General features: G+C 41.7%; 1 protein-coding gene across 2 annotated transcripts in view; it reads left to right on the top strand.

Moving 5' to 3' along the window:
* The first annotated feature begins 288 nt into the window (after positions 1-288).
* kcnh1a (potassium voltage-gated channel, subfamily H (eag-related), member 1a) overlaps positions 289-26,152 on the top strand; it is a 54,716-nt gene continuing 28,852 nt past the window's right edge. The window contains exons 1-6 of one of the 2 annotated variants that reach the window (XM_060879033.1): positions 289-385; positions 10,673-10,796; positions 11,536-11,642; positions 11,950-12,078; positions 14,903-15,021; positions 22,305-22,697. In XM_060879033.1, the coding sequence (XP_060735016.1) occupies positions 313-385; positions 10,673-10,796; positions 11,536-11,642; positions 11,950-12,078; positions 14,903-15,021; positions 22,305-22,697 (945 nt within the window). In that variant the 5' untranslated portion in view covers positions 289-312. Of the gene's footprint in view, positions 386-10,672; positions 10,797-11,535; positions 11,643-11,949; positions 12,079-14,902; positions 15,022-22,304; positions 22,698-26,152 lie in introns of those variants that run through there. The other variant, XM_060879034.1, reaches the window with a different exon arrangement.

Below are 26,152 nucleotides of genomic sequence, written 5' to 3' on the forward strand. Positions count from 1 at the left end.
AATTAAAAATACATAAATATTTACATACATACTATTTTAAATTCCTATTTAAAATCCCGTTTTCCCTGTAAATCAGCTTCAAACTTTGTTGGTATCATACATCCAGAAAAACCTAGATGGCGTTACATTAGCAACGGAAAACGACGCACACGCGCGCACACACACACACACACACACACACACACACACACACGCAGGTGCCGCGAGGAATGTAGGAATAGGATGCAGGTGCGCGCGGACTGGATGACTGCACCGGAGCACAAAAGAAATAAACACAGTGGTGAAGGAAAAAGGCGCGTGTGACTCGCGGCGATGGCCGGTGCCCGGAGGGGGCTCGTGGCTCCTCAAAACACTTTTCTGGAGAATATAGTGAGAAGATCAAACGGTAAGATCAAGCTCACGCGCACGCACCATGCTGGGCTTAGTGTTTTATTTAGAAGTTCCATTATTCTAGAGATTTTTCTCTTTTACTTAAAAAGAGCCATAACTTAAAAACCCTTTGCTGCAGCACATAACCTCATTAAATGCTTAACTAGTAACTAACCTTAGACATCACTCTGATCTGTTGGTTCGTCAGGAGCTCTTGGTCACACTGGATTATTAACTGTTGTAGAAATGACATTTACATTTACATTATTTCCTGTCCAGTGTCACCCAAATGAGGATGAGGTTCACTTCTGAGTTTTGTTCCACTCAAGTTTTCTTCCTCATTTCATCTCAGGGAGTTTTTCCTCACCACCATCACATCAGGCTTGATCATTTGGGATAAATGTTAAAGATAAATAGTAAATTAATTTTAAACTTTACATTTTTTTATTCTGTTTCTATACTTATGTAAAGCTGCTTTGAAACAATGTCAACTGTTAAACATGCTATAGAAACAAATTGAAATTGAATTAAACTAGTAAACCTAAATAAAGAAATGCTTTTATAACTAATAATTCATTTTATTTTCATCTTGTCATCTTTATCTGATATTTAGATTTCAGTGAGTTTATAACTGTAATATTTCAAAATAACAACACATGACAGCGTTACTGTCTTTATTATTTTATTACATAATCATTTGTGACTCTTGGGAATAATTCAAATGGTAAGCCTTTAAAACATCTCCACTCCCTAAATGGGTTTTAGTGGGATTTTGTACACCAGCTGTAAATGAGCACAATGTGTATGGTTTAAAACTTTATAAGCAGTGTTTCACAGATTTTATGTTGAATTTGATAACATCCAAATTGCAACTGTATTTTATTGTTCATTCTCATAGGTTTTAATAATAATGTGAAAAAATACAAGATCATTTTAGAAGTGTGAAAAAGAAATAATAAACTGTATTACAAAATCACATGGACAATGTAGTAGGTGCAGTATGTTCCAGGTGCAGTATTTGTGATGAGCAACACTCTTAATAGATGGAAAGGTAATTTCAGATACTTCAGAAATACTTTTCAGCCAAATCAAGTTGCATTTTTGAGCTGTGCCTCCTAAATTAGCACACACACATGCACACACACGCACACACACGCAAACTATTTGTGTCAAGTGAAGTGGTTAAAATATACTTAAATTTTTCATATTGAATAATCTTGAAAATATTCCCAAACCCTAAGCTATTAAACCTTTCTTAAAAATCCAATGGCACAATTGTGAGTAATTTTTGCCAATAGTATGTAGTTAGTTAGATATCCTCATTTTGTTGGCAGTCACAGGTTCAGTGCATTCTTGTACACTTTTAGCATTTGATTTAATTAGAAGTGTACTGTGCAGACTGTATTTCTAAAAATCTACAGAATGATGTTTTAACTCCTTTTTCTGTTTAACTTTCAGTTTGGACATTATCACATAGACAGACAGGTACAGACCACATGAAGAAATACACTTGCTCTTTAATCCCTTCTCTACCTTTACATTCAATGATCTGATGTTCTATACCAATTTCTGTTAATTTACACTTATTAATACTATCTTCCTCTAGAGAGAATATTTCCTCACAATGAATGAGGAATTGTTGTAAAATAACAACTGTTGGCATGGAACATTTCCTTTTGTTTTTCTCCCAATAGTAATGTTTGTGTGTGTGTGTGTGGCACTGTAGTTTTAGATTAGCAAACAAGTCCACTGTTTGTGAATGCCATCCTATTTACACCAGAGCAGAGTGTTTTTTGTTACATTCATTTCTGAAAATTCTTCACTTTGACCAAACATATTAAATGTTGATGTGTTGTATCATGCATTGTTAATTGTGCACTGTGTAATATTAAACTGAGCCAGAGTCACACAAAGCATAAGAACAACAGAGACATTAACATCAACTAATGGGATGGAGTGGAACAGTTTGTTCTACAGTCAGATGTAAAAGTCTGTGTCTGCTATCAACTACTGCTGGTATTTTATCAGTTTTCAAAGGACTATGTATTCTGGCTACATAATGATAATCAATAACAATTACAGAGATGTACTAATTGAGTTAATACAACTATTCTCTTGCTCATTAAGATACTAAAAAATTGACAATTAATTGGGTTATACCACAGCAGTGAGAGAATAGCAGCAAATGCCATTTATTTCTCAGCTAGTGCCTCTTTCCCTTACTCACAAATCCATCCAACTCTACATCTCTTTATTCAGCCATTCATCCTTCCATTTTTTTCATCAATCCTTCCCTCTAGCATTCCTTCTATCAACTCACCCATCCTCTTCTACTTTCGGCTTTTTCAGTTAGGGGTCACCACAGCGAATCATCTGTTTCCACCTAACTGGATCCTTGGCATCCTCTACTGAGCTGGTCCATTTTTGATCTGGTCGTTTTCTGACGTCCACCACCAGACTGCAATTTTGCTTATCCAGTCATTTCATTCACTCAGTTAATTCCTGCAAGTCAACATGTGGAAATAATAATCTTAATGTTTGTTGGTACCAGACTTAATTCCTGCAAGTCTTGTTTTCAAAAAGATGTTTCTGCCTTAAATCTTCTGCAGATGTTTTCTTCTCCATTATTCTCTCTAAATCCTAGAAATAGCTTTGTGTGGTAATCTCAGGAAATCAGAAGTTTAAACCAGCTAGTCTGACACCAACAACCATGATATAGTTAAGGTCATAGAGATCACATTTTTACTTAATGATTGTTATGATGTTTGATGTAATAATTAACTAAAGCTAATAGTCAGTACCTGCATGATTTTATGTATTTTGCTGCTGCCACATGATTGGCTGATTAGAAACTGCATAAATAAACAGTTGTATGGGTGTTTTTATTAAACTGAGCATCGGTAGGGATAGGACCTATTATCCTCTTATCACAGAGGACTCAGCTAGCCATCACAGTAGTGGTAGTTAATTTCTATTGCACTTTTACACTGTTTTCAAGAATGGATATTGTTACAAAGCAAATATCCAAATAAAGATAAATTCTGTATATAAACTTGACATTTATAAATGTATTGCTAATGAACAAGCCACGGCACCTGCACCTTTTGATCGAAGTAGGTGTGACGGATCATAAAAAAACAAATGATCTCTCGGGTACTGTGGCGCGTGACCATTAAGTGCTTTATAGGTCAGTAATAGTATTTAATAATCAATGTGAAACTTGACTGGAAGCCAATACAGTGAGGATAAGATAGGGGTGATGTGTTCATATCTTCTGGTTCTAGTTAGGACTCTAGCTGCTGTGTTCTGGACTAACTGGAGCTTGTTTATGCTCCTAATGAAACATCCAGACAAAGCATTACAATAATCCAACCTTGAGGGTTGGATCTTTCCCTTACTCACAAAACCATCCGAATCTACATCTTTTTATTCAGCCATTCATCGTTCCATTTTTTCATCAATCCTTTCCGCTAGTGTTCCTTCTATCCACTCATCCATCTTCTACTTTCAGATTTTCCAGGTAGGGGTCGCCACAGCGAATCATCTGTTTCCACCTAACTCTATCCTTGGCATCCTCTACTCTCGCACCATTTACATTTGCATTTACAGCATTTGCCAGACGCCCTTATCGTAAAAAAGTGCTTAAGACTCTATCATTGAATGAGTGAACTCTGGTTCTCTAGGCAACAGACTTAAGATACCATGAGCCTGAATCACTGTTTAAAGTCATTTATTTATTTAAATACACACACATAAGTTCTAGCTGTGTTTCATGAATAATTAGGTCTTCAACCATCGTTTGAAAATAGCCAGCTGTCCGGACCTCTAGGGGAAGTTCATTCAATCAACTTGGTGCCAGAACAGACAAAAGACTTGTAGTATGCTTACCTCTTACCCAGAGAGATGGTGGGACCAGTCAAGCAGTGTTGGTAGATCTGAGGGTGCGAGGTGCAGTGCGAGGAGTGATGAGGGCTTTAGGTAAGAGGGAGCTGGTCCATGGAGCAGATGTCACTCCCCTCCATGTTACCTGATATGAGCGTCCTTCCTGATGGGAAGCAAACCATTCCCACGTTGATCCGCAAATCCCAAGACTCCTGAGTGTGGACAACAGTTGAAGACCTACTTATTCATGTGACACACTCATATCGGGTAACATGGAGGGGAGTGACATCTGCTCCACGCAGACTCTCCACTGGTGTCCCACAGGGCTCGGTACTTTCAATTCAATTTCAAGTTTATTTTATAGCGCTTTTCACAATGAACATGGTCTCAAAGCAGCTTTACAGAACATAAACATAGAACAGAGGATAAACATAAGGAGAAGTATAAAGAATTAATATAATAAAAATTCAAAATGTATATAGTTCACAGTGTGTATGTATGTATGTATGTATGAATGTATGTATGTATGTATGTATGTATGTATATGTATTTATCCCCAATGAGCAAGTCTGAGGTGACTCAGGCAGCAGTGAAAAAACTCCCTAATTGGTCCTCTTCATTTCTCTATGTATACTTACACTCTTGGTGAAGTTACAGTATTTCCTCACATGGGTTCTCTTACCATGGGTTCTCTTACCACTGCTATGTCAGTTAAAGCTCAATCCTAGCAAAACTGAACTGCTGGTCATCCCAGGTGATTCATCCCCAGGTCACGATCTTGCAATATCCCTGCATAATGATCTGATCTCCCCTTCAGCCACAGCTCGCAACCTTGGGGTAACCATGGACAATCAACTGTCCTTTTCCTAGCATGTTGCTAATGTGACTCGCTCATGTCAGTTCCTTCTCTACAACATTTGAAGGATCTGCCATTTTTGTCCACACAGGCTGCTCAGGTACTTGTTCAATCTCTTGTCATTTCAAGACTGGACTACTGCAACACACTGCTGGCAGGTCTACCTATGAACGCAATTTGTCCTCTGCAAATGATCCAAAATGCAGCTGCATGGCTTGTATTTCACCTGCCTAAATACTTGCATACCATGCTGCTGCGATCCCTCCACTGGCTTCTGGTCGCTTCACGCATGGGATTCAAAACACTGATGCTTGCCTACAAAGCCAAAAATGGACCAGCTCCCTTTTACCTCAAAGCTCTCATCACTCCTCGCACTGCACCCTGCACCCTCAGATCTACCAGCACTGCTCGACCGGTTCCACCATCTTTCAGGGTAAGTATACAACTCTTTTCTGTTCTGGCACCAAGGTGGTAGAATAAACTTTCCCTAGGGACCTGGACAGCTGAGTTACTGGCTATTTTCACATGACCGTTGAAGACCTACTTATTCATGAAACACTTCAACTAGCACTTCCTTCCCTGTTTGTTGCATGTATGTTTATAACAAAAATAAAAAATAAAAAAATGAACAATGTCTTAGACTCATAGTATCTTAAATATGTAACCAGAGTTAATGTATCCAATGATGGAGACTTAAGCACTTCTGTATGTCGCTCTGGATAAGGGCGTCTGCCAAATGCTGTAAATGTAAACAGAATCTTGTGGTTGACCGTATCAAACGCTGCTGAAAGGTCAAGGAGGATGAGGATGGATGACAGCTTGGCTGATCTAGCAGCATGTAGTTTCTCAGAAACGTCTAAAAGGGCTGTATCTGTCGAGTGTGCTGCTTTAAAGCCAGACTGGTTGGGATCTTGGTATTTGTTCTGGGAATTAAAAAATTCAAGAATTTTTGAAAGTAAAGAGAGCAGTGATACCAGTCTGTAGTTACTGATGTGTGATGGATCCAGATTTCATTAGAATGATCTTATGGATCTATTGATGATAGTGGTTATGAAGGGCAGAAGGCCTTGCATGATGGTCTGGAGCATAGTGGACGGGAGTGTATCCAATAGGATTGCAAGACTGTATGAGTTGTAAAATCTTGTCTGCTGCTACGGTTGAGAAATGTGACAACGAAGGAGAAATGTGACAACAAATCCTGACTGTGAGATGTAGGTGCAGTCAGAGTAGAAGTGAAGGTCCTGCAGATTTTCTCAATCTTCTTGTGGTAAAAAGAAGCAGAGTGTTCTGCAGTCAGGGAGGATGAAACAGGTGGAGTCGGCGGGTTGAGTAGAGAACAGATGATGTTGTGGAGCTTACCAGGGTCTGGTTCCAAAGCTTCAAGCTTTTCCCTTGTAGGAGAAAGTCTTGGCAGAAGTCACATCTGAGGAGAACTTGGCCAGTAGGTATTTTAGGAGTCAAGATCTGCATCAAGTTATGATTTCCTCCACTTCCTTTCAGATGATCTTAGCTGTCTTCGATTGTTGAGCAACACATCTGAAAGCCAAGGAGCAAAACAAGAAGGTTTAGTGGACAAAGGGCAGAGAAAACCCATGGTTGAGGAAAGAGAGGAGAAGAAAGTGTCCAAGGTTAGTGAGGAAAAGGACTTAGGACCAGGAAGAGTTGAAAGAGTGCCAGAAGCTACAGAAGAAGGGGAGACAGAGTGGAGGTTGAAGCAGGTAAGAAAGAGGGCATGAAAGTTAGTTTCAGGTAGGATAGGGAGAGTGATGGTGAAGGATACCAGGTGATGATCAGAGACGTAGTGGGGTAGCATTCATGTCTGTAGCTGTTGATGGACGGGTGAAAACCAGGTCCAGGAAATTACCTCCTTTGTGTGTGGGGATGTAGCTGTTGCGCGTCAGGGCGAATGAGTCCAAAAAAGTCAGGAGGGAAGAAGATTGAAGCTTATCAGAGGGGAGGTTGAAATCGCCAACACTGTCAGAGGGGTTCTGTCAGAAGGGAAAGCACTAAGTAGTGCGTCCATTTCTTCCAGGAAGTCTCCTAGGGGACCAGGAGGGCAATAGACAGCAATCAATACAAGGTTGATTGGAGAGGTAACTGAAATGGCATGAAATTCAAAATAGGAGATGGTTAAATGAGACAAGAGTAGAGGTGTGAAAGAGTAGACCTGTACCACCACCCCTGCCTGTTTCTTGTGGTGAGGGAGAGAAAGAATAGGCAGAGGATAGCACAGCTGGTGTTGCAGTGTTCTGTGGAGATATCCAGGTCTCTGTTAGCGCATGAAAAGGAAGCTAAAACAGAAATAAAATCAGCTTTCCTTACAGCAGACAGGCAATTCCAGAGCCTACCTACCACCACTGTTTGAGACTCACACAACAGAGAAGAGTAGATGAGGTTACTGGAAATTTGACCTCTGCTCTTTAGACGAGACTGCCTGCGATGGTAAGAAGTGACACAAGAGATGGGTTTAAGGGACATATCTACAGTCAACCAAGAGTGAGATTAAAAATATGGTGTGGTAGAATATATCAAACAGTACTAGACACTTATTTACAATGCGTTAGAGGTTTTAGGGATACTTAACACAGAACTTTCAATTTAAATGAGTAAGCACAGCCCACAATTCACATGTTAAGAGAGATTGAAACTACTCCTGATTAATCAGATGGGAGAACTACTAAGCAAAAACCAACACTATGAGAGAAAAAATGCTATTGAATATAACAAAATTCAAATCACATTACTCTAGAACAAAGTGAGTTTAAGCAGGTAGTCCACAAAATTCAGAATAATACCTTACCAGAAGACAATATATCCATATAAAGAGAGTTAAAGCACCAATTACCTTCATGTGCTCATTTAACACGTCCATAAATCTCCTCTTTGACCTTTCTCTTGGCCCAGCAGCTCCATCTCCAACATCCTTTTACCAATATAACATCTCCCTCCTTGTCCCCAAAACAGCCAACCTGAGCTGTCCCTCTGATATGCTTGTTCCTAATCCTGTCCTTCCTCGTCACTCCTAAAGAGAACCTCAACATCCTCATATCTGCTACCTCCATCTCTGCCTCATGTCTTTTCCTCACTGCTACAGCCGCTAACCCATACTGTCTTCTACACCTTTCCTTTGATTCTTGCTTTCACACAACACTCCTGACACATTTCTCCTTCCACTCCAACCCACCTGTACTCATCTCTTCGCCTCTTTTCTACACTCCCCATCGCACTGGATGGTTGACACCAAATACTTAAACTCCTGCACCTTCTTGACCTCAGCCCCGTGTAACCTCACTGTTCTACTTCCATCCCTCTCGTTCGTACACATGTATTCTGTCTTACTACGTCTGACTTTCATTCATCTTCTTTCCAAAGCAGACCTCCACCCTTCTTGGTGTTCCTCCACCCGCTCTCTACTCTCACTACAGATAACAATGTCATCCGCAAACATCGTTGTCCACAGAGATTCCTGTCTGACTTCATCTGTCAAACTGTCCATCAAAATAGCAAACAAGAAGGGACTCAAAACCGATCCTTGATGTAGCCCCACCTCCACTCATCTGTCTGACCTACAGCACATCTCACTGTTGTCATATTCCTCTCATACATATCCTGAACTATTATGACATACTTTTCTGCCACTTTTGACATCCTCATACAGTACCATAGCTCCTCTCTTGTCACCCTGTCATACGCTTTCTCTAAATCCACTAAGGCGCAGTGTAGCTCCTTCTGACCATCATTGTACTTCTCCATTATTCTCAAAGTATAAATTCCATCAGTTATGCTTTTTCTCGGCATGAAGCCATACTGCTGCTCACAAATATCCACTTCCTTCCTTAGCCTAGCTTCCACTACTGGTTTTTCATAGCTGCATTGTGTGGCTCATCAACTTTATACCTTTGTAGTTGTTACAACTCTGCACATCACCCTTGTTCTTAAAGATCAGCACTAGAACACTACTTCTCCATTCCTCAGATATCTTTTCACTCTCTAAATTCCTGTTAAACAATTTAGATAGAAACTCCACTGCTGTCTCTCCTAGACACTTCCACAACTCCACAGGTATGTCATCTGGACCAACAGCCTTTCCAATCTTGATTCTCCTCAGATCTTTCCTGTCTTTCCCTCTCATTTTCCTCATTCATCAGCTCCTCAAAATACTACTTCCATCTTCTCTGCACACTCTCCTCACCTGTCAGCACCTTTGTATGCTTTCGGTTTGGCCTTTGTCATGTCCCTCTTTACACTGTGCTGTGATTCCTTGTAATCCTGTCTACTTTCTTCAGTCCTTTCTACATCTCACTTCTTTTTAGCTAGCTTCTTCCTCTAAATGCTGTCCTGTACTTCCTTGTTCAACCACCATGTTTCCTTATCGTCTTTTCTCCTTCCAGATGAATAACCTAGCAACCTCCTACCCGTCTCCCTGATCACTTCTGCTGCAGTTTCCCAGTCATCTGGAAGCTCTTCCTGACCACCCAAAGCCTGTCTCAGCTTCTGTCTGAATTCCTCACAACATTCCTACTTTTTCAACTACAGCCATTTCCATCCTCTTATCAAAGTCCACCACCATCTCTCCTTCTAGGTTCCTTTAGGTTCTGTTAAACCGGGCCTCAACCAAACCGGCATGGAATTCACACTGCCGACTTGCATGTTTAAATTTGCCACATTTTATGCTGGATGCTGTTCCTGACACAACCCTCTCTATTTATTCGGGCTTGGCTAGATTCTAACTACTCAACCATAAATCTATGTATTCATCTAAATATTCATTCATGCATCTATCTGTATATCTGTCCATTCATTCATCCACTTTTCCATTATAGTTTTATAGTTAACTGTTTCTTAATATGAGCAACTCCTATAAAAATTATACATCTATTATAGGGATAAATGTTAGAGATATATCTCATCTTCTTCTACCGCTTATCCGAACTACCTCGGGTCACGGGTGTTAGAGATATATAGTGTTTTAAATTTTCAATTAATATTTTTATGTTAATTTTAAACTTTAAATATATGTATTCATTCATTTTTTCTATAATAATAATAAAAATATTATTATTATTATTATTATTATTATTATTATTATTATTTTTATTATGTTTTCCTCTTCTGTTTCAATACTTATGTAAAGGTAATTCAAGACAATATGAATTGTTAAAAGCGCTATACAAATAAATTTAATTGAATTGTTATGAGAAGTAAGTGACAGGTGAGGAGTCAGCATGTGGCTTAGGACTGGTTTTAATTAGCAGAATTGGATTATTTCAACAAGTTGTGATTTGTGATTTACAACTTATTTATATCCTTACTTATCTTAATGATAATCAATACAAATAATATAAATACAAATGGATGCCAAGAAAACTTAGTTCTCAGGAATTGACTTGATGGCAGGATTAGTACTTCATTAGGACATAATCTCTGTGATATTTAAAGATGCAGTTAAATAATTTGTACTTATTCCACCATTAGGACTTAATTAAAAGATTTAAATTGATAGAATAACAAAGGTTAATGTGTGTAGCTAATCCTTTGTTTTCTTTCCAAAATCTGTTTCTACAGATACAAACTTTGTGCTGGGAAATGCTCAGATTGTGGACTGGCCCATTGTCTACAGTAATGATGGATTCTGCAAACTTTCAGGATACCACCGTGCGGAGGTCATGCAGAAGAGCAGCACCTGCAGGTAGAGAAACACATTTCTGTTCACAGCATGCTCTAGATCTCTCTTTTAAAACCGTAAATTTGCTAATTTCATCCTTATAATTCAAACAAAAAATATTTAGAATTGAGACACAATCAGATCATTCATTGCATTCATTTGGACAGTTTAAAGACCCCATAACAATATACAACTTTCATATCACCTTATTAATCTCTTTTTCTCTTACACAGAAATAGTATTCTTACACAACATTAACCATTAGCATACTGTGTGCCTCAGGTATGTGTATAACACTCAATTTAAACTTAAAATGGTAAAATCTAATGTTAATGTTTCTGATCCATACAGTACCGGGGAGAGACAGAACACAGTGATCAGAACTATTCCTATAGGTTTTAACTTAAGCATAAACAACACAGTCCACAATTATAATATGACTATTTTATAACAAGAAACTGAAAAGGAACATTTCAGGAATATAAAAAATGTAAAAGTTAAAGTGAATAAAAGCATTAAAAAAACAGATTGAATAACCTTATATTTAATTGAAAATAAAATCTCATAAGAAATATAAATTTGTCCACTTTTTGTACAAGGAATAAAATTTGTGCAAAAATCAATAGTGTGCTATCAATGAAATTACATATATTAATATTTAAACCAAGCTAAGGGTATGTAGCATGATGTGCAATAAGGCATTGCTTTAATGTGTAAAATTTAATCAGAATTTTCAGTAAATCTATTTTTTTGTTTATGCTAGTTTTATGTATGGTGAGCTCACAGACAGAGAAACAATGGAGAAGGTGCGACTGACATTTGAGAACTACGAGATGAACTCATTTGAGATCCTAATGTACAAAAAGAATAGTGAGTAACAGCACACACAAACACACAGACACACACACACTCACAATAAAGGCCCTTAATAATGAATAAAAATGAGTTAAAAAATGTAAAGTCACTTTGTATAAGCACATCTTCTAAATGCTGTAAAAGTAAACTTTCATGGTACATGGAATCAACCTATAATTATCATTATTACTGAATTTTAATTCCATGTACCATGAGGAAACTAAGTGAAATATTTCCTTGCTATTTCTTAGGATAATATAAGATTTGTAATATTTTTATTACTGATCTGCATTGCTGTAATCTGTGTGTATCTGTGTGTCAGGAACACCACTGTGGTTCTTTGTGAAAATTGCTCCCATACGGAATGAACAGGAGAAGGTTGTACTTTTCCTTTGCACATTTAATGACATCACAGCCTTTAAACAACCAATTGAAGATGAATCCTGTAAAGGTGGGTATGGCCTTAAAACCTCCAACATGTGCCATTTTTATGTACTATATGTTTATATGTAGTGTAGTGCACTTTTTGCCCTCCTTGTGGTGAGTGAAACCCCAAATTCCAGTGCAGTATCTGAAGGTGAGAACACAATAGCCAAAATGCACTGCTCTTTTAAGCCACTTCTTGTATGTTTCAAGTCAAGTCAAGAAGCGTTTATTGTTTTATTTCAGCTTTTATTTCAACCATATATACTGTAGCTGTTGCAGTACACAGTGAAATGAGACAACGTTTCTCCAGGATCAGGGTGCTACATAAAACAAAGACAGAGCTAAAGACTTAGTAAGTAAGTCCTAGATACATAAAGTGTATCTGTGTAACCTATAGCAGCAGGTCCCTGAGATAATGTAAAGAATTGTGCAAAACAGCAAATGACTGAAATGTGAGCCAGTATGTGCAAAAGGCAAAAAAGTGTGGAAAAACAACATGTAAACAGGTTGATGGATGTAAACAGCATGTAAACAGGTTGATGGATGTATATTAGAAGTGTGTGTATTTGGTGTAGGTCTGTTGGCTTTGCGGATGCAGCGTGTGGTGTAAGTGTCCTTCATAGTTAAGTCCTTGATAGTTGTAAGTGTCCTCACTATCTGCTGTAGGGTCTTGCGATCCAAGATGGTGCAGTTCCCAAATCATACAGTGATGCAGCTGCTCAGAATGCTCTCAATGGTCCCTCTGTAAAATGTAGTCAGGATGGGGGGGGGGGGGATGTGCCTTTCTCAGCCTTCGTAAGAAGTAGAGACGCCGCTAGGATTTCTTGGTGATGGAGCTGGTGTTGAGTGACCAGGTGAAGTTCTCCGCTAGATGAACACCAAGAAATTTGTTGCTCCTGACAATCTCTACAGATGATCCGTCGATGTTCAGCGGAGAGTGGTCACTCTTTGCTCTTATAAAGTCTACAACATGCTGTTCCCAATCCGGACTGACTCTGCATAGAGTTCTCCTTACGTTGGCTGTGGATAGACAGAGTACCTGGTCATTGGGGGGAGGGGTGGTCTTCCTTGCCGCTACATTGTTCTCCTCCTCAAACCGAGCATAGAAGTCATTCAGCACATCTGGGAGGGAGGCATCACTATCACAGGCAGGTGAAGCTGTCTTGTAGTTCATGATTGCCTGTATGTCCTACCACATGCGCCGGGTGTCTCTGCTGTCCTAAAAGTGGCTGTGTGCTTTGCCTCTCTGATGGCTCGGGACAATTTGGCCCTTGCTGTTCTTAGGGCCGCCCTGTCCCCTGTTCTGAAGGCTCTGGTCTCTAGTCTTCAGCAGCACATGCACGTTAGCAGTCATCTACGGCTTCTGGTTGGAGCGTGTGGTGATCGTCTTGGAGACAGTCATGCCATACTGTATAAGTACAAGTATACTGCAAGACTCTTTTCTGTTCTGGCACCAAGGTGGTGGAATGAACTTCCCCAAGGGGTCTGGACAGCTGAGTCACTGGATATTTTCAAACGGCAGTTGAAGACCTACTTATTCAGGAAACATTTCAACTAGCACTTCTTTCCCTATCTTTTGCATTTATAAAAAATGAAAACTTTGAAACTTTTTTATTATAACTTAGAACTTTGTAAGAACAATGTTTTAAACTCATGGTATCTTAAGTATGTAACCTAGTAAACCAGCATTAATGTGTCCAATGATAGAGATTTAAGCACTTCTGTACGTCGCTCTGGATAAGGGCTTCTGCCAAAAGCTGTAATTGTGAAAAATGTGCTTAAATCTCTATCATTGGAATACATTAATGCATTAATGCTGGTTGTCAAATGTGAATGTCATCAATGCACTTGCTGATGTTGTTGGCCATGAGCTCCTCCAAGTTTATAGAGTCACCGTTGGTTGCAGCCTCCCTGAAGATGTTCCCGTCAGTGCACTCAAATCAGTCCTGAAGAGCAGTGGTGGCTCATACTGGCCAGGTTTTCACCTGCTTCAGAACCGATTTAGAGCATCTGACGAGTAGTCTGTATGCTGGAATTAACAGAGATGTGGTCTGAGCAGCCGAGGTGGGGGCGGGGCTCCGCACGATACGTGCTGGGAATGTTTGTGTAAAAAAGATCCAGCTTGTTTTCACCTCTCGTCGCAAAGTCCACATGCTGATGAAATTTAGGGAGCTCTGACTTGAGATTGGCATGATTGAAAACTTCGGCGATGATAAATAGTCCGTCGGAACATTCTGCAGATCGCTAATAGCCCCGTATAGCTCACTTAGCACCTCTTTAGCATTAGCACTGGGGGAATGTAAACTCTGAGAATGAAAACAGTGGTGAATTTACGTGGTAAATAAAATGACCTGCATCTAACAGTCACAAACTCTACTGACGATGACCAGTAACTAGAAACAAGCACGGAGTTCTTACACCATTCTATGTTGATATAAACACACACACCAGCACTAAACGAGGTTAGCCCATTGACCTGGCCAGCTAGGTTTGTTTTTAGCCTAACATGGACACCCGCCCGCTTACCACGCTTCCGCTTCCTCATGCACCGCTTTCGGCGTCCCCTCTCCTGGTCTCCGGTTTCATGCGACACTGAGGACTGGAGGCCTGGTCTCTGCTGCAAGCCGAGGTTGCAAAGCCTTTGCAGCTACTGCCGTGCCACCATCTTTTCACTAAAGATCACGTTTAATGATGAATAGTGAATGATGTGGTTTGGGAAACGTCTTTGCAGGACTGAAGCTGTTGAGGCATTTCTGAGGAGTTTGAATTGTACACATTGTGCTTCATTATGTGAGTGTGAATGTGATGGAGTGTTTTAACAGTGTTCTGTCTTGTTTGTGTGTATGTAGGTTGGGGTAAATTTGCACGTCTGACCAGAGCTCTGACCAGCAGTCGAGGTGTCCTGCAGCAGCTCCAGCCCACTGTCCACAAAGGAGAAAATGTCCATAAACATTCCCGTCTGACTGAGGTACAAATCTTACTCAGGTTTGTCAGGTCCAGTTACCCTGTGTGGCAGGTACATGTGCAGTAGCTGACTGTAGTCCATCTGTTATTCTGCACAAAGTACCAATTACTTTGTACTATTAGAGTTAGGCTAAAGCAAAACCCGCATTCATAATTAATCCCAAGCATCTTTCTTGCAAATGTTCAGTCTGTGGTGAACAAAATTGGACAAACTGTGGCTTTGAACAATGCACAAATGTATTAAGGAATATGATGTCGTAATTTATATGATATTTATTTATGTTATGATATACATAGTATTTAACATCCCAGTAGCACTATTGAGCTTGAGGGTCACATTGTTTTCTGGGCAGACAGTAAGGCAATGGACACTGGCAAGTGCAAGGGTAGAGGTCTGTGTACATATGCTGACAAATCATGTGCACAGACTCTACTGTAATTAAAAAAGTCATTGCTTGGCTCATTTAGAGTATTTGATGATTAAGTTCAGACCGTTCTATTTACCAAGAGAAATCACAGCCATTGTTGTGACTGTAATGTACATGTAACGTCACGGGTGCCTTTCATCCATGGAGGCCATCAGCACACTTTATAGTCTCTCAGGATAGCTGCGGGCCTAGCTAGGCATAAAGGCCCATCTCATTCAGAGACCCCCAGGTCCCAGGCCTGCACTCCAACAAACCATTAAATGGCAGGGGCCCAGCCAGGTAGAGGGGCCCTTCACAATTCCGGCCTTTTCTTATCTGCCACCCTGCTCCTATGGGGGGTAAACAGGTAAACCTCTGGGCCTTTGATAACTCGGGGCAGCAGGAAATTTTATTTATGAGTGCTTGTCCCGCAGCTTGAAGGTCCACTTGGGGGCACATCGGCAACCCCTACTGATTCATGCCCTGGACGGGCACTCGTTGCATTGGCTGTGACACAGAGTGTCTGTTGCTATATTTGACTTGGGCTCTCGAGCTATTCCTTATCTTTTACAAACATAAAGCCATGGATCAATATATCCAAGAGGCCTTATTCTTCGGACATATCAGCCACATCACTGGCGGGGGCAGGCTTTTTCTTTGTCAAGAAAAAGGATGGGAGCCTGCATTGATTACCGGGGTTTAAATGCAGATCGACTTTCCCAGATAAACTCAGCTTTTGACCTCCTGCAACAGGCCAGAGTCTTCTAAACTCGACCTCTGTGGTGCATACAACCTGATCTGCATCAGGGCAGGGAATGAGTGGGATAGGGATAGATATATAGTATTTTAAATTTTAAGTTATTTTTTTAAAATTAATTTTAAACTTTAATTGTATATATTTACTTATTTATTTGTATTCTTATTTTATTATTTTATTCTTCTTATTATATATTTATTTCTTTTTCTCTTCTTTTTCTGTTTCCATACTTCTGTAAAGCTGCTTTGAGACAATTGTTAAAAGCACTATACAAATAAATTAAAATGAATTGAATTGAATGAGTGGAGGACTGCCTTCATCACGCATTTAGGGTTTCTGAATATCTGGTGATAATGGATGGCCTATTTGGCTTAATGAATGCCCCAGCAGTTTTCCCATCTCTCATTAACATGGCCCTAGAGGAGACCCTAAACCACTTTGCATTTGTGTACCTGGACGACATTCTCATCTTCAACAATTTGTTGAAAGATAATTTCATTTTGTTTCATTTCATTTTTGTCATTTAGCAGAAACCCTTATCCAGAGTGACTTACATTTTTATTTCAATTTATACAACTGAGCAATTGGGGGTTAAAAGCCTTGCTCAGGGGCCCAGCAGTGGCAGCTTGATGTAGCTAGGATTCAAATTCATGACCTTCTGATCAGTAGTCCAACACATTAACCACTGAGCTACCACTGGGAGTAGTTAGATCTGGAAGAAACAGCAGCAGTGGGATCATGGTGGCTGAACCCATCAAAGGCCTCACATGCACAGTGGAGTCTGAGTGCCTTGAGTAATGGATGTGGAAATGGTGGAAACTGGATCATTTTGGGTGGAAACATCACAGGTGAGAACACGGCTGAGAATGTTGGGAGGATTGTATTTAGGCCAAGAAAAGGTAAGAAGAAGGCAATAAGTTATTCATGGCATTTAACAAGTTTGATATACAGTAGATTTCATAAGAAACAAACCAGGGAGTGAGACAAGTGGCTGTAAACAGTAGACACACACAACAATTTAAAGAACACTAAAAGCAATAAAAATTAGGATAAGACCACACACACGTTAAAGTATTAAAAACTGTAGGAATGCATGAGACTGCACAAACTAAATTACTAAACAAAAAATTGTAGAAATACATTTAGCATGAGAAAAGAAGCAGATAGCAAAGAACTAGTAGCACCTCTGAGCTCCTGGACAGTCTAAGGTGCAACCTGTCGGTGTCGGATAGACTGAAACATAATGTCCCAGAGATGTTGTATTGGATTGAGGCCATGTGAGAGTGGGGGCCAGTTAATAGTATTAATTCCTTTATTCTCCATGTCCTGACTGCCACATGAGGCCGGACAGTGTTGTGCACCAGGAGGAACCCAGGATCCACTGTTCCAGTGTAGAGTCTGACAATGGGTCTGACAAAAGGATTTTATCCTGATACCTAATGGCAGGGAGGGCGCCGTTGTTTAGCCTGTAGAGGTCTGTGCATCCCTCTATGCATATTTTAATTCAATTTGAACTAAATTTATTTGTATAGCACTTTTAACAATTCACATTCTCTCAAAGAAATACAGAAACAGAAGAGAAAAAATAAATAAATATAATAATAATAATAATTTTATGAAGAAAAATAAAGCAAGGTCCGTGACGTCGCCCGGTATGGCGCAACTGGGGCCCCACCCTGGAGCCAGGCCCGGGGTTGGGGCTCGCATTCGAGCGCCACGGGCGACGTGGGGCCGATCTCCTGTGGGCCCACCACCTGCAGGAGAAACCGTAATGGGCTGGTGCAATGTGGATTGGGTGGCGGTCGAAGCCGGGAGCCTCGGCGACCCAATCCCCGGACACGGAATCTGGCTTTAGGGACATGGAATGTCACCTCGCTGGGGGGGAAGGAGCCTGAGCTGGTGCAGGAGGTTGAGAGATACTGACTACATATAGTTGGGCTCGCCTCCACGCACGGCTTGGGCTCTGGAACCCAACTCCTCGAGAGAGGCTTGGCTCTCTACTACTCTGGAGTTGCCCGCGGTGAGAGGCGGCGGGCTGGTGTGGGCTTGCTCATAGCCCCCCAGCTCAGCAGCCATGTGTTGGAGTTCACCCCGGTGAACGAGAGGGTGGTTTCCCTGAGCCTTCGGGTCGGGGAAACCAGAAACCAGAGTAGTAGAGAGCCCAGCCTCTCTCGAGGAGTTGGGTTCCAGAGCCCAAGCCGTGCGTGGAGGCGGGCTGGTGTGGGCTTGCTCATAGCCCCCCAGCTCAGCAGCCATGTGTTGGAGTTCACCCCAGTGAACGAGAGGGTGGTTTCCCTGCGCCTTCGGGTCGGGGAGAGGTCTCTCACTGTTATTTGTGCTTACGGGCCAAATGGCAGTGTAGAGTACCCGACCTTCTTGGCGTCTCTGGGAGGGGTGCTGGAAAGTGCTCCGAGCGGGGACTCCGTCGTTCTACTGGGGGACTTCAACGCTCACGTGGGCAGCAACAGTGACACCTGGAGGGGTGTGATTGGGAGGAAAGGCCCCCCCGACCTGAACCCGAGTGGTGTTCTGTTATTGGACTTCTGTGCTAGTCACAGTTTGTCCATAACGAACACCATGTTCAAGCATAAGGGTGTCCATCAGTACACATGGCATCAGGACACCCTAGGTCAGAGGTCGATGATCGACTTTGTGGTTGTTTCATCTGACCTCCGGCCGTATGTCTTGGACACAGGGTAAAGAGAGGGGCGGAGCTGTCAACTGATCACCACCTGGTGGTGAGTTGGATCCGATGGCCGGGGAGGAAGTTGGACAGAATTGGCAGACCCAAACGTACTGTGAGGGTCCGCTGGGAACGTTTGGCAGAGTCTCCGGTCAGAGAGATCTTCAACTCCCACCTCCAGCAGAGCTTCAACCAGATCCCAAGGGAGGTTGGAGACATTGAGTCTGAGTGGACCATGTTCTCCACCTCCTGAGGAAGCAGAGGCAGAGGGCTCAGTTGAGGACTCATCGATCCCCCAAGCTGAGGTCACTGAGGTGGTTGAGAAGCTCCTCAGTGGCAAGGCACCAGGGTGGATGAGATCTGCCCTGAGTACCTCAAGTCTCTGGATGTTGTGGGGCTGTCTTGGTTGACACGCCTCTGCAACATCGCGTGGCGGCTGGGGACAGTGCCTCTGGACTGGCAGACTGGGGTGGTGGTCCCTCTGTTTAAGAAGGGGGACCGGAGGGTGTGTTCCAACTACAGGGGGATCACACTCCTCAGCCTTCCCGGAAAAGGCTATGCCAGGGTACTGGAGAGGAGAATTCGGCCGATAGTCGAACCTCGGATTTAGGAGGAACAATGCGGGTTTCGTCCCGGTCGTGGAACACTGGACCATCTCTATACCCTCACCAGGTTGCTGGAGGGTTCATGGGAGTTTGCCCAACCAGTCCACATGTGCTTTGTGGATCTGGAGAAGGCATTCGACTGTGTCCCTCGTGGTGATCTGTGGGGGGTGCTCTGAGAGTATGGGGTCCGTGGCCCTCTGCTAAGGGCTGTCCGGTCCCTATATGACCGGAGCAGGAGTTTGGTTCACATTGCCGGCAGTAAGTCAGACTTGTTCCCAGTGCATGTTGGACTCCGGCAGGGCTGCCCTTTGTCACCGGTCCTGTTCATTATTTATATGGACAGGATTTCTAGGCGCAGTCCGGGGCCGGAGGGAGTCCGGTTTGGGGACCACGGGATTTCGTCTCTGCTTTTTGCAGATGATGTTGTCCTTTTGGCTTCTTCAAATCAGGACCTTCAGCATGCACTGGGATGGTTTGCAGCCGAGTGTGAAGTGGCGGGGATGAGAATCAGCACCTCCAAGTCCGAGGCCATGGTTCTCAGCCGGAAAAGAGTGGCTTGTCCCCTTCAGGTTGGTGGAAAGCTCCTGCCTCAAGTGGAGGAGTTTAAGTATCTTAGGGTCTTGTTCACGAGTGAGGGAAGGATGGAGCGGGAGATCGACAGGCGGATCAGTGTATCTTCTGCAGTGATGCGGTCGATATACCAGTCTGTTGTGGTGAAGAAAGAGCTGAGCCGCAAGGCGAAGCTCTCTATTTACCAGTCGATCTACGTTCCTACCCTCACCTATGGTCATGAGCTTTGGGTCATGACCGAAAGGACACGATCCCGGATACAGGCGGCTGAAATTAGTTTCCTCCGCAGGGTGGCTGGGCGCTCCCTTGGAGATAGGGTGAGGAGCTCGGTCACTCAGGAGGAGCTCAAGGTAGTAGAGCCGCTGCTCCTCCACATCGAGAGGAGTCAGCTAAGGTGGCTCGGGCATCTGTTCCGGATGCCTCCTGGACGTCTCCCTGGGGAGGTGTTCCAGACATGTCCAACCGGGAGGAGGCCCCGGGGAAGACCTAGGACATGCTGGAGGGACTATGTCTCTCGGCTGGCCTGGGAACGCCTCGGTATTCCCCCGGAGGAGCTGGAGGAAGTGTCTGGGTGTCCCTGCTCAGACTGCTGCCCCGTGACCCGGCCCCGGATAAGTGGTAGAAGATGGATGGATAATAATAATAATAATAAGAAGAAGAAAAAGAAGAAGAAGAAAAAGAAATATGTTCTGTTGTGGAAGTTTGAGTTTTGAGAGATTTAAAGTATAAAGTATCACACTGGTAGGCACAGGCAAGAGTAAAAATATTTCACAAGTTTATTGTGTTCTGCTGTGCAGCAGGACCCAACACTCCTCGTATAGCATGAGTAAGGCCGGGGGCCCGATCATTGATTACATCAAAATTTTATAGACATTATTTAAACAAAGAAGATGTAAACATGTAAAAGCAAAAAAATCATGAATCGTTGGGTTAAATGCACACCGCCTGGTCATCTCCTGATCAAGCTAATCTGGTCTTACCAAGGTCTACTAGAAGCTGTTTATGCCTAAGTCCCGACAACTCGTAACCAGTCCTCCCTGTCCTTGTCATAATCTAAGAAAACAACCACTGGCAATGACAATTTCTAGTTACAAGTTGGTTGTGACTAGAAATTGTTATTACTAGAGATTGTTTGTATAAAATATTATATGGTGGAAATGGGATGGAGACGAGCTGGCTCATAAACAACTCTAGGCAGACCTTGGTAAGGGTAAGATTATCCTGATCAGGAGATGATTAGGTGGTGTCCATCTAGATGGACAAGTGGTAGATTATGTTTTCCTTTCTTCAGATTCTGTGTTTGAATCATGTTTATAAAAACACAGTGTAACAAATTATCGGGACCCGGCCTCGCTCATGCTACATGAGGAGCGTTGGGTCCTGCTGTGCAGCAGCAGGACAGGTAAATCATGAACCTTTTTACTCTTGCCCATGCCTACCAATGTGATACTTTATTTTCTCAAAAACTTCCACAACATTTGTAAATAATGTCCTTTCTACAATAGTTTATAATAGTGCAACCAAGAGCTCCTGAGGAACAAATGGGTCAGCACAAACTATGTTCAGCACAGACCATAGGCATAGGGGCCACTAGAGAAAGTCGGGCGCCTCCCTCTACCCTGATGAAGTCTGTTTCTGATTGTTTGGTCAGAGACGTTCATACCAGTAGCCTGCTGGAGTTCATTTTGTAGGGCAGGAGGAGTTGGACTGACTCTGTAACCTCTGTAAGGTCCAGGTATTTCCTCATGCTACCAGTAGTGACACTGACCGTAGCAAAACTAGTGAAAATCTGTCTGAAATACTAGTGGCCCCACCTGTAAAATCATTCCTGTTTTGGGAGTTGTCTCACTCTTGCCCCTCTAGTGCGCCTGTCATTAACACCAAAGCAGCTGAAACTGATTAACCACCACCTCTGCTACTTAACTGACCAAATCAATATCCCAGAAGTTTAATTGATTTAATGCTTTAAAAAAAGTGTTTTTTTTGAGCAGTGTATTTCTTACTGATAATTGCTCAACAGCTTCTGTGCCTACTGTCTGCCACAAACTTTTATTTATTTTTTATTTATTTATTGTACAAATATTAATATATTTAACTGCATCTGTTCATTTGCACAATTCAACTATATTCACTTCTGGTATGAGGACACAATTAATGCAAAGTAATTCTTGAGTTATATAATAAATGCTGTACATGTAAATGTCAGGAACTGTACTCCTGACCATCTATGTGAAAGTTTCCTTCTTTTCTTCATTACCTGTCCAGGTATTGCAGCTTGGCTCAGACATCCTGCCTCAGTATAAACAGGAGACGCCAAAGACACCACCACACATTATCCTACACTACTGCACCTTTAAGACCACTTGGGACTGGGTCATCCTTATCCTCACCTTTTACACAGCCATCATGGTTCCCTACAATGTCTCATTCAAGACCAAGCAGAATAATGTGGCATGGTTAGTGTTGGACAGTGTAGTGGATGTCATCTTCCTGGTGGACATAGTACTCAATTTCCACACTACATTTGTGGGGCCAGCTGGTGAGGTCATATCTGACCCCAAGCTTATTCGCATGAACTATCTGAAGACATGGTTTGTCATTGACCTGCTATCCTGCCTACCATATGATGTCATCAATGCCTTTGAGAACGTTGATGAGGTCAGTCACCTTTTTCATTTATTTTTCTAAATTTCCTAATAGATAGATAGATAGATAGATAGATAGATAGATACAAATTTATTGTCATTGCAAAGCACAGGTGCATAGCAACAAAAGGCCATTTAGCATCTAGCAGTGTAAACATTAGAAAGAAAATGTACAAAGGAACAAGTGCAGATAAATATGTAACTATATATACAACAATAAATAAAGCTATTGTAAGGAATGGCTGGGACTATTCCCTACCTGGACACTAGGAGAACATTCTGGCAGTTGTGGAACTGAGAGTTTTTTGAGTCCTCGTCTCTTGTTGGTTGTGTTTGTGTTCCTAGTGTTTTGTTGTTTCTGTTCCTAGTGTTTCTAGCCCTTTGTTATTTTTTTCCCCTTCAATAAAAAACCCATTCTTTATGTTCTCCCTGCATTTGGGTCTTTTTTTATCTGTTAAGACACCCTCATTTTTCTGACAGCTATGGCAAGTAGTATGTGCATAGGAATATCTGTCAGTTGTATAGACAGTACAATATGTATGTACAGATAATATACAGTATATCACAGAAGTGAGTACACCCTTCACATTTATGTAAATATTTTATGTATGTCTTTTCATGTGACAAAACTGAAGTAATGACACTTTGCTACAATGTAAAATAGTGAGTGTACAGCTTGTATAACAGTGTAAATTTGATGTCCCCTCAAAATAACTCAACACACAGCCATTAATGTCTAAACTGCTGGCCACAAAAGTGAGTAATTAGCTATTTTCTCTCCCTGGTGTCATGTGACTCATTAGTGTTACAAGGTCTCAGGTTGTGAATGTGGAGAAGGCATGTTAAATTTGGTGTTATCACTCTTACTCTCTCATACTAGTCACTCGAAGTTCAGCCTGGCTCCTCATGGCAAAGAACTCTCTGAGGATTTGAAAAAAGAATTGTTGCTCACATAAAGATGGCATAGGCTATAAGAAGATTGCCAAGGCCCTGAAACTGAGCTGAAGCATGGTGGCCAAGATCATACAGCAGTTTAACAGGACAGGTTCCACTCAGAACAGGCCTCGCCATGGTCGACCATAGAAGTTGAGTGCACGTGGTCAGCTTCATATCAAGAGTTTGTGTTTGGGAACTAGACAAATGAATGCTGGCAGCATTGCTGCAGAGTTTGAAAGGGTAGGAGGTCAGCCTGTCAGTGCTCAGACCATAAACTGCACATTGCATCACGTTGGTCTGCATGGCTGTTGTCCCAGAAGGAAGCCTCTTCTAAAGATGTTGCACAAGAAAGCCTGCAAACAGTTTGCTGAAGACAGGCAGAATAACCACATGGATTACTGGAACCATGTCCTGTGGTTTGATGAGACCAAGATAAACTTATTTGGTTCAGATGGTGTCAAGCGTGGGCTCAAAGGGGGCTACCAATGGACACTCCAGGACCACAGAAAGGTTCCACAGAAAGCGTGGTCTGCAGGGTGGCCTCAGCTGCCTGACACTATGCAGAAAGCAAGAGACCAGAGGGTGCCTACCCAAGGAGGCCCCGAGGATAAGTTTGTGGTTCACAGTGACGGCGGCCACATATATCTTCAAAGCAGGTGGGGACAGGACTCAGAGAAAAGCAAGACTGCAGAAACTCCAGCACTGAACTGACCAGGCAGTGAACTGGATCTTGAGAGCTTTCATTGTACCAGAGGCAAAAAAGCCTCCACTTCAGAGTATACAGCTTCCTAGGGAAGGGAGTCCTAGCATTCAATAGAGTCTCTGTCACCTCACACTGGAGGCCTGCCTCTAAGAACTGGTCCCCCTCAGGTGCCAGACCCAGAGCTTCCACATCTCAGGGCGGGGGTGTGGGATTGCTCCTTGCACCTAAGAGAGGAGATCCTGATGGGAGTGCTGTCCAGGAGGGAGACTAGGTCCATGAACCAACATGAGCAACTAGGAGAAGGTTGAATTGGTTGTGGCGCACTCTGGCTATGACTTGTGGGAGCAGAACTACCAGGGGAAAGGCCTACAGATGGAGCCTTGGCTATGTCTGTACCAGGGTTCTGAATCGCTCCACCATGTGTAGTTGGAGATGCCACTCCCTGGCCCTCAGCACCTGCCTCAACAGGAAGTCTGCCTCCTGATTTACATGCCCTGAAATGAAAATCACTCTCAGCAAAAGAAATCTGGTCTCTGAACAGAGAAATTGAAAAATATTCTGGATATTCCTATCATTTACATGGCTTTCTTTATATACATACGTATATATATATATATATACGTATATGTATGTGTATATATATATATATATATATATATATATATATATATATATATATATATACATATACGTATATATATGGATATATATACGTATATATATATATATATATATATAATGTTTGTTTACAATATTTATTGGACAATGACATTTGCCATCACACTGTGCTGTAATTTACACACGTGCACAAATAACGTTACACAATATAACCTTTACAACACACATTTTTGGTCTTAGCTTCTGCTCTCTCTTTCAGCGAGGAACAAGTAGTATGTGGTGGCGATGACCATGTTTTTTTAAGAGGTGCTACCCGGAGTCGTTTGCCTTTAGACAACTCCTGCTCTATGTCTTCTTTATTCTCTGAAAAATTATAGAAACAAAATAAGAAACAAAACTATATATCACTCAGTTGTTTATATTGTGCAGTGAACGAGTTACGATAAAACAGCTACTGCTTAAGTTACATACCTTTAAGCATTAGTATTTGTGCCCTGAAGAAGTCTTGCTTTCATCGTACCCAATAAACCTGAGTTTGGTCAAACATGTCGTAGTTAAAGTCCTTAATTTCGCTAGTTGAAACAACTGCCGTGCAGCCGTCATCCAGGTACCTCACGTATGCCAACATTCTGATTCCCGGTGATCAGCAGATTCGTCGTGTAGAAGCAGAAGCTTTTTATTTACCCCAAAATAAAATGCTATTTACGGTGGCAAAAACATGATGATGTGGAACACGTGCACTTATACTAATTTCGATAAACACTGTAAGGTATATAATGTACTCGAAAACATTGCGAGATTTATTTTAGAAAAGTGTAGGAACTACATTTACCTTCGTGAATATAGTTTCTTTAAAGGTTGCATAGCAACGCTGTTGCTGGGTAATATCTCTTCACATTACCACTTTACTAATAAAACAGAGAAACAACTTAACTACTTCTTAATTGAGACAAATGGATTATATATATATATATATATATATATATATCTCTTGCAAAAACCATCATTCTGTATGATTTATATGCTGCTTCCCTCATGGAGCCTGGGATGTCAACATTTGTTGGTATTACCTTATTTAATTTGTGGAGACACATTAATCCCTAACGAACGATTTTTAAATGTTTTTATTCTTTGTTATTCAAAGCTTTTTGAGCTTTGTTATTTCAGTTCTTTATTCAAAAGAGGGAGCAAAAGAAATAACACACTTATAA

Source organism: Tachysurus vachellii, chromosome 10 (assembly GCF_030014155.1).
Source record: "Tachysurus vachellii isolate PV-2020 chromosome 10, HZAU_Pvac_v1, whole genome shotgun sequence".
NCBI classification, from domain to species: domain Eukaryota; kingdom Metazoa; phylum Chordata; class Actinopteri; order Siluriformes; family Bagridae; genus Tachysurus; species Tachysurus vachellii.